The 19,114-nt window shown below is 42.9% G+C and overlaps 1 protein-coding gene across 1 annotated transcript in view; it reads left to right on the plus strand.

Annotated features, from left to right (window-relative positions):
* LOC147725055 (embryonic protein UVS.2-like) overlaps positions 1-18,420 on the plus strand; it is a 74,973-nt gene extending 56,553 nt beyond the window's left edge. Inside the window, exon 13 of the mRNA XM_086918152.1 lies at positions 18,326-18,420. Within this exon, the coding sequence (XP_086774278.1) occupies positions 18,326-18,420 (95 nt within the window). The remainder of the gene's footprint in view (positions 1-18,325) is intronic.
* The last annotated feature ends 694 nt before the right edge of the window (positions 18,421-19,114 follow it).

Below are 19,114 nucleotides of genomic sequence, written 5' to 3' on the forward strand. Positions count from 1 at the left end.
CCTGTTAACTCTGACCAATCAGACGTGACCTCAGGAAGGCTGAATTTTGTTTAAGGAACTTTAGGATAAATTCAACAATAGCATATTGTTGGTTTTATCAATACCATTCCCCTTCATCCTTGATTGATATTTTTCTTTGGCTCCTATCAATATTTATGCATTCATAAACTATTTCAATGTAATCCTATGAGGCTAGGCATCTACAATGGGGAAACTGCAGTGTACAATTTCTTCAGCATCAAGTCATTAAAAACATCTTTAATAAAGGCAATCCTTATGGTTACATGTCCCCTATCCCTGGAACATCTAACGTTCATCAAAGAGGGTTCGTTTATGGGCAGTAGTGGCTCTCTCGCTGACGGTGCGTTATTCCATGGCTGAACCACGCCGTTTAAATCTCAGCCAGGCTCCCTCCTCAAAGGACAAATAAGCTGCACTCTCAACAGTGACTGTAGATACAATTTATTTATTTCCTCAGTTTTCCTGATGCGTTTCGGTCATTTTCGATCTTTGTCAAAGGATATGTTTTGGCATCTGAACTCCACAATGTCATTTGCATCCTTATTTTATTAAAGTTTTAGCCCCCTGGTGGATAACCTCTGATAGGTCCTGACAGTGAATCTTGGGACATGTAGTTCATAATTCAGTCTTCCGGTGGGTGATGCCTCAATTTCACTTCATTTTCCCCAAAAAAGTAAAGTCTATTTGCACTCACTGTTCACTCCATAGCATCCCGATTTTCAAGATTGCAGGGAGACCATGCCATAGCCAGTCTTTGGCGGCGCACAATATATATAAATATATTGTGTCATGTGATCAAGGCTATCTCTAGCCGAAACGCGTCATGGCGGACTGGTGCTGGGCTGAACTTTAAATAAAATCAAATTGCACCACTTTGGGTCTCGCTGGTTCCTGTTTGTCGGTGTGGCTGACTGCGCTGCTCTGCTTTCGTTGGGAACTGGACATACCTCATATATATATATATATATATATATATATATATATATATATATATATATTACCTACTGGCGGTCGCCAGTAGGTAATATATATAGTTAGTATTTTTTCTCTATGGGATTTTTGAAAATTCTATGTCTAATAACTTTGGCGTTTGTGGACGGAATTGGCTGAAATTTTCAGGAAAATGGAACATTTTGTTTCTGAGCAGCCCCTGACAATGTGGGGGGGTTTCATCAAGGGGGGGCCGAGAAAAAAGGGGGGTCCCAAAACGCGTTTTTCCCATGTTAATTTCCATAGGGCGGTTGGCCTCACTTTTAGCTCGAACGGCTGAATGGATTTGCACGAAACTTGGCAAAATTGTAGGGACTGTTAGCCCGATGTGCCTTTGCTAGGTCTCAATATATGTGCTCCAGTGGATTTTGAGTAATTTAGGTTCAAAAAAAGATATATATCTGGGCGGAGCCTAACCACACATCTGATCTGATTGGCTGTCAGCACTTCATCCAAGAAGTGTTGGCAGCCATCTTGGGACCAATATACATGATAGCACCTCATTAAAAAGCATTGTAGTTAATGGAGGGTTTTAGGACTTTAGTTACATTATAAATCATTTGTTGATGGTACCATACTCGTTTTAGGAATTGTGGTGGGTTCTAAGGTGATTTTACCATGTGAAACATTTGAGATGTCATCAGTGATGTCATCAGTGATGTCACTGACCATGTCATGAATGATGTAATATGTGACATCATCAGCAGTGGATTGCGGGTGCGCGATATATAGTTAGTGCAACTAACTATATATGGAATTTCAATGGTTTTGTGTGAGTAAAATAAGGTTTTGTCAATGCGAATTCCTAACTATATATGGTCTATAACCTATGGTTTTTTCAGTGAATATATATATATATATATATATATATATATATATATTACCTACTGGCGTTCGCCAGTAGGTATATATAGTTAGGATTTTTTCCCTATGGGATTTTTGAAAATTCTATGTCTAATAACTTTGGCGTTTGTGGACGGAATCAGCTAAAATTTTCAGGAAAATGGCACATTTTGTTTCTGAGCAGCCCCTGAAAATTCGGTGGGGTTTCGTCAAGGGGGGGCCGAGAAAAAAGGGGGGTCCCAAAACGCGTTTTTCCCATTCATTTTTCCATAGGGCGGTTGGACTCACTTTTAGCTCGAACGGCTGAATGGATTTGCACGAAACTTGGCAAAATTGTAGGGACTGTTAGCCCGATGTGCCTTTGCTAGGTCTCAATATATGTGCTCCAGTAGTTTTTGAGAAATTAACGTTTAAATCAAGATATATATCTGTAACAGCGCTCTGGGCAGCGATCCGGTTCGCTTACTTTTCGCGTTTCGGAACTTTGCGCGCAGAAAGCTGATTGGCTCTCCGGTGTCTATCAACATTCTAAACAGTCCGGAGCGGCCGCCATCTTGTCTCTCGGTAGGATCGAGAGAGAAGAAGAGGTGAAAAACGAAAGGGGAATTTAATGAAAGGGGGCAAGGTATCCCCCTCTTGACCCCCTAGGAATGTTGTTGGGGTTATTAAAGGGTCCCGTGGGGAAAAGAAAAAAAAAATGATTTTTCACGGTAGAAGCGCTTCACGGGCCGCGAACTGGGCCGCAAACTGGTAGCGAAACGGGAATTCGCCATTTTGTGCTTCGTTAATTAAATTATTAGGTATAAGGGAGACGTATCCTAATCCCCTATGTTTCCTGAGGGTGGCTGAGGAGGCTGATATATGTTGATACATCTCTTCCAGCGGCTGTGCGTGAGCTTTTTTTTTTTTTGCTGCGTGACAGTCCGGAGCGGCCGCCATCTTGTCTCTCGGTAGGATCGAGAGAGAAGAAGAGGTGAAAAACGAAAGGGGAATTTAATGAAAGGGGGCAAGGTATCCCCCTCTTGACCCCCTAGGAATGTTGTTGGGGTTATTAAAGGGTCCCGTGGGGAAAAGAAAAAAAAAATGATTTTTCACGGTAGAAGCGCTTCACGGGCCGCGAACTGGGCCGCAAACTGGTAGCGAAACGGGAATTCGCCATTTTGTGCTTCGTTTTAATTATTTAGAGACAAAAATTATCGCCGCACATCGGCCACAATGCATGAGTATCGTTGAAAAGTCAGCGATATTCATGCATTATCCAGCAAATGCTCTTAGCCGTGTTATCCACCTTCCATTGGATAACATGGTTAAAAACTGCTCTGTGCGTGAGCTTTTTTTTTTTTTTTTGCTGCGTGACGTTTGTTAACGTTCGATTCGATGGAAATCAGGAAGTGTTGACCACCATTTTGTCACTGCGAGTAAATATTTTGTTATAAATGAATCCTTATTGAAAAACATTGTCTGCGCCATCTTGCCTTTTTGTCCAATGCCACAATTTTGTCGTGCACGGCAGCCATTTTAGATGCCTTGACCAGGGCCACTCTCTGCACGCCGCCGATCCTCAGCATGGCTCCCCACCCTCGCAAGCATCTCCCCCACGCACTGGTCATCCCCGCTCTCTCTCTCATGCATGGGCCATATACTTCCCCCCAACTGCGCTGCTCTTCTCTGAGAATCACACCCTGTGCCCTCCCGACACCTCTCTTTCACCCTATTCACTACCGCACCCTCTGACACTCCTCTTCCTCTGTGTCCGATTGTCCAGGCCGGACCTAGGCTATCACCTACCCCTGCGGATGTAGTTTATGGCCCCAGCTGTAGAGAATTCAGACATGCCAACCCTCCCGATTCAGGCGTGTGACTACTGATTTCAGTGCTAGTCTCCCGCCTCCCGATTTCTGCAAGCAAAAACCCGGGGGCATATTACGAACAACTAGCGATAATTTTTGTCTCTAACTTGTTTAGAGACAAAAATTATCGCCGCACATCGGCGATTTTTATCGCAGATAAACCTTGCTATTATCGCAGAAAAGTCAGCGATATTCATGTATTATCGAGCAAATGCTCTTAGCCATGTTATCCACCTCCCATTGGATAACATGGCTAAGAACTGCTCAGGGCAGGTGTTAGATTTAGCGATAATTTTTGTCTCTAACTTGTTTAGAGACAAAAATTATCGCCGCACATCGGCGATTTTTATCGCAGATAAACCTTGCTATTATCGCAGAAAAGTCAGCGATATTCATGTATTATCGAGCAAATGCTCTTAGCCATGTTATCCACCTCCCATTGGATAACATGGCTAAGAACTGCTCAGGGCAGGTGTTAGATTTTGGAGATATTCGCGCTTAGCGCGAATATCTCCAAAAGTTGGTAATAGAAGATAGCGATGTTAGGGACTGTTTCCAGTCGCTAACATCTTGGCACGCCACTTTGCATGTCATTAGTGATAAGTATCACTGACATGCAAAGCGGGGCCCAAGATGGTCGCTATCTCCTTTTAGCTGTCACTAACTGGTGTTAGCGACAGCTTGGTAATAGGGAGATATTTTTATCTCCGCTTTCTTGGCTTTTAAAGCCAAAAAAGCGGAGATAAACGCCCTTGATAATATGCCCCACGATTCCTTGGGGGTTTCAGCTGACAGGGCTTGGTATTGTGTTACATGGTAATTTTTCCAGGAAACGTCAGAGGGTCGATGCAGGGGTTCTAGAAGAGATGATAAACCATTTAAGCCTCATGAACAAGCGCATGGTCTTTTAAAGATTTGTGAAGTACTCGGGGCGGCGGTGTGTGTGTGTCCTCTTTCAGGAGCGGGCGGGGGGGGGGGCACTGCCAGCAACTTGCCAGGTCAGGTAGTGTTCAACACGTGCATCACCCTTTCTCTGCCTGCTATTGCGCTCCATGCTTCGGAAAGGTAAGAAAAAGAACGTGCATTTGAGTTTGAAATGTCCGATCCTGCAGCAGCACACTTCCAAAGCCCACACATGACAATAACCTGATTCAAGGCCCCATTCACCCGTTTTAAAAAAAATAGATAACACTCCAACAAAGTAAGATTATAAAACTTTATTAACTATTAACTATAACGAACGGAACAAAAACTAAAAACATTTAAACATTTTTCAACACAAAAAGCAACAATGGTTAGAAGCTGTCTTTTGTGCGAATAGTCCCAAGGCAGCACAACGTGCAGAGTTCTGGACGGCACCCAGGTGATGTCGCCTGGGTGCCGCACTGGTTTTGGGATCCTACAATGCAGCACAGAAAAACAGCGTGGGGCGTCCCGGGTGGTGCGGGGGGAGGCCTCGTCAGTAGCGGTCTGTTGTGCGAATAGTCCCAAGGCAGCAGAACGCGTTGAGATGTTGATGGGACTGTGTCCAGTGTCACATGGCTGACACAACATGTACGACAGGCACCCAGGTGATGTCCAGTAAACTGCCGCACTGGTTTTGGTATCCTACAATGCTGCTCCGAAAATTGGCGTGCGGCGGCCCGGGGGTGGGGGAGGCGGCGTGAACGGGCCTCCCCAGGTGGCGGCCATCTAGCTGAGTTGCGCTCGCTTTTGCGGCTACAGCGTCTCGCTCACCATGTTGTTGAGTTGCTTCCACTCTTGCAGTGCAGCGATAGGCGGCTGCCACATGGCTCTTAAAATGGCGGACGGCTCCTCGGTTTTGGGCCTGGTCCACTGAAATGGCCCTGGTACACCTTGGAACTCGGACGCTTGCCTGCTGGGGCTTGGGCTCCATTCTCGAAAAGCGTCCCCTCAGCCGTGAAGATTCTACAAAAGTCTTGGGGGCCCCCGACTCCCGCAGGCTTCCGGTGGGGAGCGGCTGCCATGATTGCTCGCGGAATGACCACGACGGAGCCACGAGATGGTGGTGCTCTCATGCTGACGCCAGCTTCAGTCTGAATGATCCAGAAACAAGGTGGGGCTTTCATCGTTTGGGAAAAAAAAATGTTCTAAACCAATGAAAAGTGTTATTTTTAGGTCATATGACCAAGCCTTCCATCTTTAGGAAACCAAAAGTAAAATGAACCAATGAAAAGTTTTATAAACAAGTCACATGACCTGTTATGCGGCATAGGGCTACAAAAAGCGTAGAAAATCCGTTGGCACGTGAGGCGGCGTCAGTAGCGGACCGATGTGCGAATAGGCCGAAGGCAGCACAACGTGCCGAGATCCGGATGGCACCGAGGTGGTGTCCAGCAAATTGCCGCACTGGTGTGGCCATCCTACAATGCTGCACCGAAAGACGGCGTGTCCAGCTGAGTTGCGGTCACTGTTGCGGTACAGTGACTCGAACGCGCCGAGATCCGGATGGCACCGAGGTGGTGTCCAGCAAATTGCCGCACTGGTGTGGCCATCCTACAATGCTGCGCCGAAAGACGGCGTGTCCAGCTGAATTGCGGTCACTGTTGCGGTACAGTGACTCGAACGCGCCGAGATCCGGATGGCACCGAGGTGGTGTCCAGCAAATTGCCGCACTGGTGTGGCCATCCTACAATGCTGCGCCGAAAGACGGCGTGTCCAGCTGAGTTGCGGTCACTGTTGCGGTACAGTGAGTCGAACGCGCCGAGATCTGGATGGCCCCGATGTTGTGTCCAGCAAGTTGCCGCACTGGTGTGGCCATCCTACAATGCTGCGCCGAAAGTCGGCGTGGGGTGCCCCGTTGGCTTATGAGGTGATGTCAGTAGTGGACCGATGTGTGAATAGGTCGGAACCAGCACAAGGCGCCAAGATCCGAATGGCAAGTCCTGGATGTTGAGTGCCTCAGTTGAGAGTTCTGAGCAGTGCTTGTAAGACTATCTGAAGTTTATTATAAGAATCAGAGTAAGTTGAAGACTGTCTGAAGCTTATTTGCACCTTTTGCAGCTTCACTATTGCCCAAGGTGGTGTCCAGCGGAACTTTTTTCCTTTTCCTTTCTGCTTCTTTTCCTACAATCCGTTTCATCTGAAGACACGACCAGGTCCCTGAATGTGTGTAGGGGGACGCTATTGAGTGAATGAAAATGGCGGCTTGACACAAAGCTGACTCAAGCGTTACTGTTGATGCTATACAGACAAAAATTGGTTTTCAGTTTGTACATTCTTCAGGTTTTTTTTTTCCATCCAAGTCTAATTGAGAGTTTGTAGAAAAATGGCTTCAGATTTTCCACATACTACTCTTCAACATTCTTCCTAAATGTAACAATGTGAAACTCACTAGGAGAACGGCTGTTACTGTTTCCTTTCAAAATGCTGCCAACAATATTTTCTGAATGGAAGACACCATCTTGTAGCATAAAGGGCCGAAAGGGGTTCTGGTCTGGCCGATGGTTGGTGGAGACATTTTGACTATATCTTGGACCTGCCCGGCCTCGCCCAAAATGGCGCCGGTATAAATGGGACTCGTAACTCCTTGCCCGCAAATGTATATCTAGAAAATGTTATTGTAAGTGGCCCTGTCCTATTTTAATTACAAAATGTATGTCCACCGATTCCGCAACTGTTAGACACCTTAGTTCTTGCAACCTAATGGCCCGCTCGTTACGTTCCTCTACAGTGTAAATGTCTCCTCATCATATACGATTTCAGTTTGCTCCGTGGCCGGCCCACGTGGTTATAGGCCCGTATTTGTATACTGACATTTTCACAATAAAGGTTTTTAAAACAAAACACGGTAGTAGTATTTACATTGGTAAAGTTTTTACTTTTAGTCACTGTTTTCGAATCAGTAAAAGGCAAGTGAAATAAAGCAGTCCAATTACATGACGGATAAAAGGTATAATATGTAGGAACGCAGTAAAGATAAATGGTCAAGGGCAGTTGTGTTTTTCATGTCTGCAACATAAAGTGATCGATAAAAATCTGATAATCAGGCGTATCGGCGACTAAGACAGCAGGCCGAATCTCTTTTACTCAACGGTTCCGTCATGGAAGGAAGAAACGCCCTTTTTCTCGAAAAAGGAATATATTTTACTTGCAAGACAGTTGTAAATTTTCCGGGAAAGTACATTAGCCTGGAATATTATAACATATGTTTGAAAAAAAAATATTGTTCGAAAACAATAAAAAGCGTAATTTTTAGGTCATATGACCAAGCTTTTCATCATTAAATTAACAAAAGTAAAATGAACCAATGAAAAGTTTTATTAACAAGTCACATGACCTGTTATGCTTACGTTACGCGCTGCGCGCCGCGCCTCGGATCACTTCCGGGTGCGCTAATACGGCGTGTCATATAACGCATTACGCGACAACGTAGGTCAAGAATATAGTCAAAATGTCTCCACCAACCAGCGTTCAGAACACAACCCCTTTCAGCAGTCCAAAAAGTTCTGTTAAATGACAACAGAGGGGACAGGCAACAAGAACCATCAGTCAAAGAGGGGAGGGCAAGTTCTTCTCTTCCGGGTCATGTTGGGGCGCTACCGGAACTGATCGAATTGGTAGTCTACAGTGTTTCTGGATGTTTCAGACTAAAGCTAGCGTCAGCATGAGACCACTACCATCTCGTAGCTCCGTCGTGGCCATTCCACGAGCAATCATGGCAGCCGCTCCCCACCAGAAGCCTGCGGGAGTCGGAGGCCCCCAAGACTTTTGTAGAATCTTCACGGCTGAGGGGACGCTTTCGAGAATGGGACCCAAGCCCTATCAGGGAAGCGTCCGAGTTCCAAGGTGTCCCAGGGCCATTTTAGTGGACCAGGCCCAAAACCGAAGAGCCGGCCGCCATTTTGAGAGTCCTGTGGCAGCCGCCTATCGCTGCACCGCAAGAGCGGGAGCAACTCAACTACATGATGAGCGAGACGCTGTAGTCGCAAGAGCGGGCGGTAAACAGCTGAATGGCGGAAGAGGCACAGTGTAGCAAAAGCGGGCGGAATGGCAACTAAAACGGTAAACGGGCGCCCCACTACAGCTTGTCTTCAGGTGAAACGGATTGTGGGACAAGGTCCAGAATTGAAGAGTCATCAAAAGGCAAAAAGTTCCGCCGGACCCCGGGAGCCGGCCGCCTATGTCGGGGGCGATCTCAGGCTACACCAGTGCTATAAGACTTGGGGAGGGTGTCGGAGCCAAGCGTCTTCTCCGAGTCCATGGCCATCACACCGCCCCTCAGGGGCCTCCGTCAAGCTGTTTAGGAAGCTAACATATCACATTGTTTTCTAATGCAGTCAGGTCCACAAACGACACTCACTTACTTTGAGAATAGTGAAGCTGCAGTAGGTGGAAATAAGCTTCAGACAGTATAACAAGCACTGCTCAGAACTCTTAACTATGGCACCCAACATCCAGAACTTATGCTATTTGAGAATGGCAGTGACATCGAAGCATCTCAGGGACCAAAACCATTAACGTACTTTCACGTATGAAAATCTTACTTGGGGAGGGGGCAGGAGCGAAGCGCCCCCTCCCAGTCAGCGCCACCACACCGTATGTTGAAAATTTGAAGCCATTGTTCTACAAAGTCAACCAAACTTGGATTGAAAAATCTAGAAAAATGTACAAACTGAAAACCAGTTTTGGTCTGCATAGCATCAGTAGCAACGCTTGAGTCAGCTTTGTGTCAAGCCGCCATTTTGATTCAACAAAGCACAGGCATTGAAAAAGGCTCAAATTCAGAACTCTAAACTATGGCACCCAACATCCAGGAGCTTGCCATCCGGATCTTGGAGCCTTGTGCTGCTTTCGATCTATTCACACATCGGTCCACCACTGATATCATCTTATAAACCAACGTTATGTAAATAGTTTTTTAATAAAATGTTTTACCCTGTTTCTTTGCTGGTGTGTTGTCTATATTTTTAATATTTGCATAGGGTTTGTCGTTATTTTGTGCGGGATGGGTGATGGAGCCGAGCTGTCTTGCAGCCCTCATGGTGTGGAGCTCAGTTCATCTCACTATTTTCGTATTTCTCATGAAGGGTTGTTCCTAATATTTCTATTTTAGCGAGGTCAAAAAGAGATCCAATTAGTGGCCTACTGATTTTGCTCGATTACTTTTATTTTTTTTACACGATTTTTCACTATCTGCAAAGACTAAACAGAGTATTGCGACTTTGTGCTTGTTTGTAAATAGAGAATGATCCAAAGAGAACCAATTCTAAAACAGTAAATGCTTGGACAACAATCAATCAAATGGAGAGACAAGCAGGCACGACGGATTAAAAAGGGGGGAAAGGCTTGCGTTAACTACCGTTCACTATCTGCAAAGAGAGAGTACTACTAAGACAAAAGAGGGGAGGGGGGGGGGGTGCAGCGTTCAAAGCACATCAGCGTGCATAAATACGAAAATGTTTTCATCTATCACGTACTTGACATTTTAAAGCTTTTCATATTTGCTATTAAAAAACCAATGAAATTCACAGAAAAAACCATAGGTTATAGTGGATATATAGTTAGGAATTTGCATTTACAAAACCTTGAAAATTCAATGAAAAAACCATTGGTTTTAGGCCATATATAGTTAGGGATTTGCATTTACAAAACCTTATTTTACTCGCATAAAACCATTGAAATTCCATATATAGTTATAAGCGCTAACTATATATCGCGCACCCGCAATCCACTGCTGATGATGTCACATATTACATCATTCATGACATGGTTAGTGACATCACTGATGACATCACTGATGACATCTCAAATGACATCACTGATGACATCACTGAAAACATCTCATTTGACATGACTGATAACATCACTGATGATATCATTCATGTGATAATACGATGAACCTCTTCAGACTCTAATATAACCTTAGATACAATCAGTGTAAACAGACACTCACAGACTGTCACTCATCCATGGAGTTACTCACACACCTAGTCAGTCATGCAAAGAATCAATCACACCTCCATTTCCTCAAGTATACAGTTATAAAAAATTTACTTATTCAAACATATACTAACACATATTTACTCTATTATACAATCCCTGATACAAGTTCACAATGATCCATACAGCCACTCACACATTCACTGGCTCTTATGCACAGTTATTTATATATGTCAACTCTCACATGTACTGTGTTTTACATATGTACTTACTTTGACATGTAGCACTGAGATATCCATTCACTCTCCAATGCACTCATGCACACAGTCAACCGCCCATACAGCTGTTTCCACATGCACTTTTGAAACCATACATCTAGTGAATCAACTGCTCACACATCTATGCACAGAGTCATACACCTCCCAGCCACCTACACACACACTCAGTATCCCATACAAATACTTGGGCAACCAATCAATAACCCATATAGTTACTCATATAGCTACTTATCAACACATGCAACAGTTTACAGAACAACAGACATAATGATGTACAAATTAAGACAGTTTAGTCACTAACCCATGCACTCAGTGAGACACATTTAATCACTCACTCATACAGTCAGTCATGCACCTACTAAATCCTTCATCCAGACACTTATATATCCACTCATTCTTCAATATGTAAGAGATATTTTAACTTTACAGAAACATACAGTCACTGCATGTTGTCATCAGTGATGTCATCAGTGATGTCATTTGAGATGTCATCAGTGATGTCATCAGTGATGTCACTAACCATGTCATGAATGATGTAATATGTGACATCATCAGCAGTGGATTGCGGGTGCGCGATATATAGTTAGCGCTTATAACTATATATGGAATTTCAATGGTTTTATGCGAGTAAAATAAGGTTTTGTAAATGCAAATCCCTAACTATATATGGCCTAAAACCAATGGTTTTTTCATTGAATATATATATATATCCAGTTAAAGATGCAATAGAGAAATGTTATTGTCTGGATGACGCATTTCAACCACAAGCCTGTGGTCTTGGTCACATAGTGCACTAAGGTGAGAGGCATTCAATTTATAGTGACTTGAGTGACTTTACTATGTTCATAGTGACAAGGCAAAAAACGTTACACTTTTGCAGCATGTAGTAAAACATCTTGTCATGCAGTGATGACTAAGCGCAGCAATGACATGCAATTTTGGTAGCAGGCATAGAGAAAAGACTACCCCTCTATATGTAGGTGTGGATGGCCATATGTTCTGTAACATCAGTTGATCGCAGCAGATTAGAAGGTAAGCTTGTGTGCTGGCGGTGCCGGCGGCATGGTAAAAGATAAAAAAATATGATACATGAATGCAATGATTGGGTTTGAAGTCTCCCAAATGTTGTCAGATGGAAAACAAAATTAGACGGTATCACTCATGAATCCTGGGTGTGTGAATACATCCTAGAAACAATGAGTGCCAAATGGCACAATTAAATGTGGGAGGAATCCGGTGTACTATCGTAACTAAGAGGGGAACAATGTATTTAACACATTCATATTTGTAAAAGCATGTGGAAGCCAATGCCAAAGTCTATGTATCAGTCGGCGCGCAACTAATTTAGGCAAGAATTATAAGCTTAGTGCAGGTGCGGAAGAAGGGCCTAGATGTTGCTGGAGTTTAATCTTAATATGTTGAGGGCGGAGCCTGATGTATGGAAATCGAGTCAACTGTTACAAAAGAAGTCGAATAGGTGAGAAAAATGCTCTACAGTGCAGTCACTTATGGGTAAAGTTAAAAATAAGTGCATAATTGTTCGAAAACTCAGTGTTAGTGCCGCGAGATTTGGTGAAGACAAAAATCCAAACAGTCGCTTAAGGAATAGGGGAGATTGGAGCAGTATAGTTAAAAACCGTGTTTGTAGTGGATTATGCATTAAATTTGGAGTTCACTGCCACCATCAGCACAAACACTCTAGAATTTTTAGATGTAAATGTTTATGTTTCAGAAAACACGCTACAGTTCACCCTCCATAGAAAAATCGCTGCAGGTAACTCTACCCTTCACGCCACCAGCTATCACCCACAATATCTTATAGCTAGCATTCCATACGGAGAAGTGCTGCGCTTGCCCAGAATCTGCAGCAATCCCACTGACCTAGCCAAATGCCAATTGGAGTCCCAAATGAGATTCAAAGCCAAGGGATACACTGAAAAGACTACCACTGCTGCAATCACCAAACCTAATTCATTTCCTAGAGAGCTGGTATTAAAGAACACATCCGCAGATACCACTGCTGATACAGACACTCAAGCGGACCTGGCCACTAAGAGATATGTAACCACACGCCTTATCATGACTCACAACACTGAATCAAGAGCACTCAAATCCATTTCCAACAAACACTGGGGCATTATTTATTTTATTTATTTATTATGTATTTTTAGAGTTTTCTATAGCGCGGACCAGACCCAAGGTAGGGTAACAGAGCGCTTTACAAAGTGAGCAGGGAAATAAAAGTACATTTGTTATCAACAGCAATAACAGAAAACAATGCTAATAAGTAACAACAAGGACATATTCAAGTTCGGGGGATACAGGCAGAGAACGGAACAGCTTGCGATAGGAAGTCAAATCAGACCCAAATAGTCAATATCTTCAAGATAAATGAAGCAGCTGGCTTGGTATTTGTGCGGATTTTAAGGCAGGAGTTCGCTCATCATGAATGCTTTTGCTTCCTTTTTGAAAAGGAACGATGAGGTGAATTTTCTGATAAATCTCAGAAGCGCGTTCCAGATTCTTGGCACCGCACCAGAAAATGCTCTGTTGGAGGTTTTTGTCTTATTGAACCTTGCGGATTTCAGGAGTAGGCTATCTGTGCTTCTGGAATGTCTGTTTACTCCAGATAGGGTACGTTTTTGGGCTAGAAACGGCGGGGTGTTGTGGTGTAACGCCTTATGGGTAATACATGCCACCTTTAAGTGAATACGGGCTTCATAAGGTAGCCAGTTGAGTGCTTACCAGTAACTTGTATTTCCTTCTATAGGACTCTATTGTGTGGTTTTCACCAGAAAAGTTTCTAAGTGTCTATTTTTGAAACGTACAAATATTCCTCTAAAATCAGCTGAACTACGAATTCCGATTTACTCACCTGTTATCAGGAGAGACCTCAGTGCTGCATCTTTCAGCTCACCACTGATCCTGAAAAGTAATTCTAACCATAGTTACAGTAACTTGAATTTCCTTCCATAGGCTAACATTGACTGGTTTCACTTGGAAATTCTTCTAAGTGTGGAGTTGTGGAACTTTAAAAAATTCCTCTAAAATCAGCCGAAGTATGAATTCCGATTTATTCACCTGTTATCAGGAGAGACCTCAGTGCTGAATTTTTCAGCCCAGTACTGATCCTGAAAAGTAATTTTAACCGTACTTACCAGTAACTTGAATTTCCTTCCATAGGATATCATTGCCTGCTATATAAAATATATATACATTTAAAAAAATATAAAATAAAAAATAAAATATTTCATTTTCAATATTTTTAAAAACATTTTTTTCAATTTATATTAAAAATATGTAAAGTAATTTAAAAAATAAAATATCTAAAAATAAATACTTTAAAACAATGTAGTAAATCAGTATAAAAAAATATAACAATTAATACATTTAACAATTATCATTTACAAAACCTTTGAAATTCACTGAAAAAACCATAGGTTTCAGCCACGTTATAGTTAGGAATTAGCATTTAAAAAACCTTAGAAATTCACTAAAAAAACATAGGTTTCCGCCACGTTATAGTTAGGAATTAGCATTTAAAAAACCTTAGAAATTCACAAAAAAACCATAGGTTTCAGCCACGTTATAGTTAGGAATTAGCATTTAAAAAACCTTAGAAATTCACTGAAAAAAACCATAGGTTTCACACATGTTATAGTTAGCTGGACATTTCACTCATACAAAGCCATTGAAATTCCCCCGTTATGGTTAGTTCAGCTAACTATAACTCGCGCGCCCGCATGCACTGCTGACGACGTCACATATTACATCCCTCATGACATGGTCAGTGACATCACTCATGACATCACTCATTCCATCTCAAATAACATCACTATATATATATATATATATATATATATATATATATATATATATATATATATATATATATATATATATATATATATATATATATATATATATATATATATATATATATATATATATATATATATATATATATATGTATATATATCAAAGTTTAAATAAAGAACCCCCCAAAAATGTGCACTTCTATTCAAAACAATAACACCATCAAAATGTTTTACTTGTTGAGGCCAGACCCATAAAATGTTCTCAAACATTATGACTAATAGGTGACTCTGCAAATTAAAATGAATTCCGGAGTAGCGTGCTACTCACCAAAAAGGCACTTCAACACCTCATCAAAGGTAGCAAGCACTATATAAATGCAAACCTTTTTCCCTCTTTTATCCCTTCACTTCCATCTCAATACAAATAACTGACTAACATATCCACCACTCAAATCACATTCATATTTCACTATAATAATTCACCACTAGTCCTTTATGGGTTCCAGAGTAGCGTGCTACTTGCCAAAAAAGTGCTTCAACAGCCCATCAGGAAATGGCAACATAGGTAGACCTGTAACGTGTACCCCATGGTCACACACTCTCTCACTTTGTAGGGTGTTTTTATCTACTTGGATTTATTGAGGATTCATTTCTAATAATTGTTCACATTTTCAAAAATATGCTAAACAATCTGTGAGGAAACAGCAAGAATTTACTTTCTCTAAGTGGCTATCTCTGGAACAAATTAACCTAATTGCAAGCATTTCTTATATTTTCATTGAGAGCTAAGATGTTTTAAGGGCAAAGTGGCCAACTGCCTAGGGCGCCCATCTTCCGAGGGCCCCTGGTAATGTCATCTTTCTCTTACTTGGTCTTACCTTTGCCCATTTTTCTAACAGAATTTTAGTGCCTTAGATCTACACAGACACATAAAAGTGCCCAGCACACAGAAGAGAGATTCCGCTTTACTGTTGGTGTGCTACAGAGGACACTCTGGTGCCTGCTAGCTACAAGTGTACCATATGAGCACTCTTAGGACATGTAACTAACATTGAACATGGCTACACTTTACGTTTTAGCCGCGTCACCAACCTATAGATGCTCCTGCTTGGAAATATAGGCAGCCTTTCCTTTGGCACTAGATACAACACTTGACGATTAGTTGCAGAAAGACATATATCTGCAATTCCGATGATGAATTTGCCAAAAGCTGAGGCTCTTTTCTATTGTGCAACTCCGTGGCCTCAAGTTTCAGCCCAGGAGGAATTTCTGTCCCTTTAATCTATATTTGTAAAGATATCCCCCCTTAAGGTTTCAGGGCACTGGAGGCCGTCTGAGAGATTAAGTGAGCTATTGCCCAGAGTCACATGGTGCTGAGCTGAGCTGCCCTCAGCACTCGGGATCGAACCTTGAACCCCACGCTTCGGAGTCAGCCACTCTGGCCACTGTGATACACCTCCCCCTTCAGAAACTCACTTTAGAGCTACAACTCACATATGTGCAACAAATGAAAGATGCTAATTCTCAAAATTCCTAAATCCAAAAAAGTGAAAACATTAAAACAGACCTTCCGCCCAGCTCCAAAACTATGGTACTCCATCCCTGACTCCGTCAGACTTCAAACGGATCCACCGGCTCTTCGCTAAGAACTAAACATGCACCTCTCCCAACTGCACCTCATGGACTAATGTAGTCATCAGCTCTTCCCTTCTTCTTTAGCATCTTTTATTTGTATTCAATACTTTTAGAGTTTTCATTTAAAACAATACAACATGTCATCAAGAACTGACATACAGGTTCGTAAGCAGATCCTATTGAGGATTGGTACATTTAACCTAGGGGTGGTCAACAGTCACTACCTGAGCCAAAAGTCAACATTCGATCAACCGTGTCCGAGTCATACAGCCACACCCAGTTCACGAAGCAGTGAATCTTCCTGCTCTCCATCCTCCGGGGTGAGTACGCACAGGAGACCATGTGGCATACTATCAAGAACCGAGTTAAGATTATCGCCGCTTTAGCGCCATGAAACTGCTGCTAAAGCGGCGATAATGGGCTTGATAATATGCCGTAGAGAATTCCAATAGAAGCCCATGTTCACACCAGAACATGGGCTTCTATGGGAATTGACAAGGGCACATTATCAAGCCCATTATCGCCGCTTTAGCAGCAGTTTCCTGCCGCTAAAGCGGCGATAATTCTAACGTCGTTTCTTGATAATATGCCCGCTATATCTCTGGGACCTGAGGTGCACGGTAGCATTGAGGAGTAAGCCTCTGAGTAGGAGGTCTCCAATCCAGTCGTTGATAGTGGTTGGGGCTCCCGTGCCCCAAATCATAGCCACTCTAGACTTGGCTAGTAATAATCTTCTGGTTTGTTGAGGAAGGGCTTTTCAAGAGTCTAGCAGGGCCGGAGCGGGGAAGAGTGCAGTGTGATCTCCAACATTACGGAATGAGTGTCAAAGATAAATTACCAGCATGACAGAATCGGGGTTGCACCTTTTTGACCAGGTTTCTTGTAATATGTTACTGTTAAAGTGCACTGATACCTTTGTGGCTGAGTATACTCTATAAAATATTATGAATAAATACATGTTTTATGTATGTTAGTATTAACATCCATAATGATGAACTTGTCCCATTATCTCAGCTTCTACCAAGAAAGGTGGCAAAGTCCTTTCGATGTTGGCCCGCTGTGCAACGGAGGATTATTTACCTATAGAGAGACATGGCTATATCTGAATTGATTGCATCCCTAGAGTAGGACGTGCTGTGGTACCATGAAGCTGTGGGTTCAAGTGGACTCTATAAAGCCTAAGCCGCCCCATAATAGTCAACGATTCTAAGATTCGCCTCCTATGGACCCCTGAAAGACGAGAGTCTGGGGCCAGGTGTGCTGGCTTTGGCTCTACACCCTACCACACATGGCACACTCCTGTTCAGATCCACTGACCTTGGGTGCTGCCAGCACCTCTTCACCAGGCCTACTGTTGGTCCCTGGGTGCGTGTGCTGCATTTCTACCCCCGCTCTTGCAGGTTGGTTGCACTGTGCTCAGTCATGACTACCACAAGGAGCCACATGGTGGTACCATGGAGGTACATGATCCTCTGCACTTAGGAACTCATTGTGACAACGCTCCACACACCCACAGGAACTCTGGAAATTCCCTTGTGTGTGTTGTCTCTCCAAAGGCTGCACAGAGGGTACAGTGGCAGGTGGTACCAGGGCAGCAGTGCAATCCCTGAAGAGCACTAAAGATGTCTGCCCACCTGGCTTGTACTGTTCTGAATAAATCATGAAATGGTTTGATCTTCTGAAGACGTCCTCATCTTGTCTGGTCATGTTCCACATTTCCTAACTGGTCTGAACTGAAGTCTGCAGCAAGTCTAGAAACTGTTTTAGCAATTTGCAATGATGGAATGAATTGTAAACCATATTGACCATCAGGTACACATTTACCTCTAAATTGCCTTGCTTTCTCTGATCATTACATAAAGCAGGGTTAGATGTTTTTAATGGCAATTTACAAGTATGCAGCTATAGCATGGCACATAGTTTTATGGCTTGTATTTCACTTTGTGCTGAGAGATGGTTTTTGAACGTAGTTTTCATTTTTCTGTAGCATTATTCATGACATTTCGCACATTGAAAGGGATGCTTCATTGCAAGGTGGCTTTGAAACCAACTGTCATGGAATCACTAAGGATAAACATGTGAAGACCATGTGATGCCTCCTCAGACATGTGTTCTGGAAGCCAGGTCTAGGGGCTTAGTGGACTAATACATCCGCCTGGCCTGTAGGGGCCTGTGTTTGAAATCGTGGTCTCAGGTTCGAATCCCAGTGAGTCGTCTCAGACTTTCATCCTTCTGAGGCCGATAAAATGAGTTCCATTGAGATGGGTAACAATAAACATATGTAATTCAGTGCCGAGATGCCCTGCCGGGTACATGCCCTTTACAAATACACGTGTTATGTTATAGAGGAATCCTTCACCACTTTGTAACATAGTTTCTCTCTCAAGCAGAGTGTTTCACGGAGGCATATGTGTTCCCATATGTGGCACACCACAAATAAGTAGTCTTTTTAAAAAAAAATAAAAACAATTATTTGTCTGTACGCACATATAATGCAGAGCTCCGAAACCCGGAACCATCAGCAACAATAGGAAAACGATAATATCTGCAGACTATTACTAAGAACACAAACACCCCTTCCCTCCCCCCATCCTCCCAATTGCGCCGCTGCCAGTGCAAATATACAATAGAGAATCTGTAAATATATATGCCAAGTTCTGCAAGACACTTCACAAATTGTCCAACGTTCCAGCTGTCAAAGTGTCGGAAGGGCAGCCCTCTCAGGCGGAGGGTCCAAGTCCAGCCCTCGGTAATCAGCCCATCTCTTCCAGATTTT

The sequence above is a fragment of the Lissotriton vulgaris genome, chromosome 4_1 (genome assembly GCF_964263255.1).
Source record: "Lissotriton vulgaris chromosome 4_1, aLisVul1.2, whole genome shotgun sequence".
Lineage (NCBI taxonomy): Eukaryota > Metazoa > Chordata > Amphibia > Caudata > Salamandridae > Lissotriton > Lissotriton vulgaris.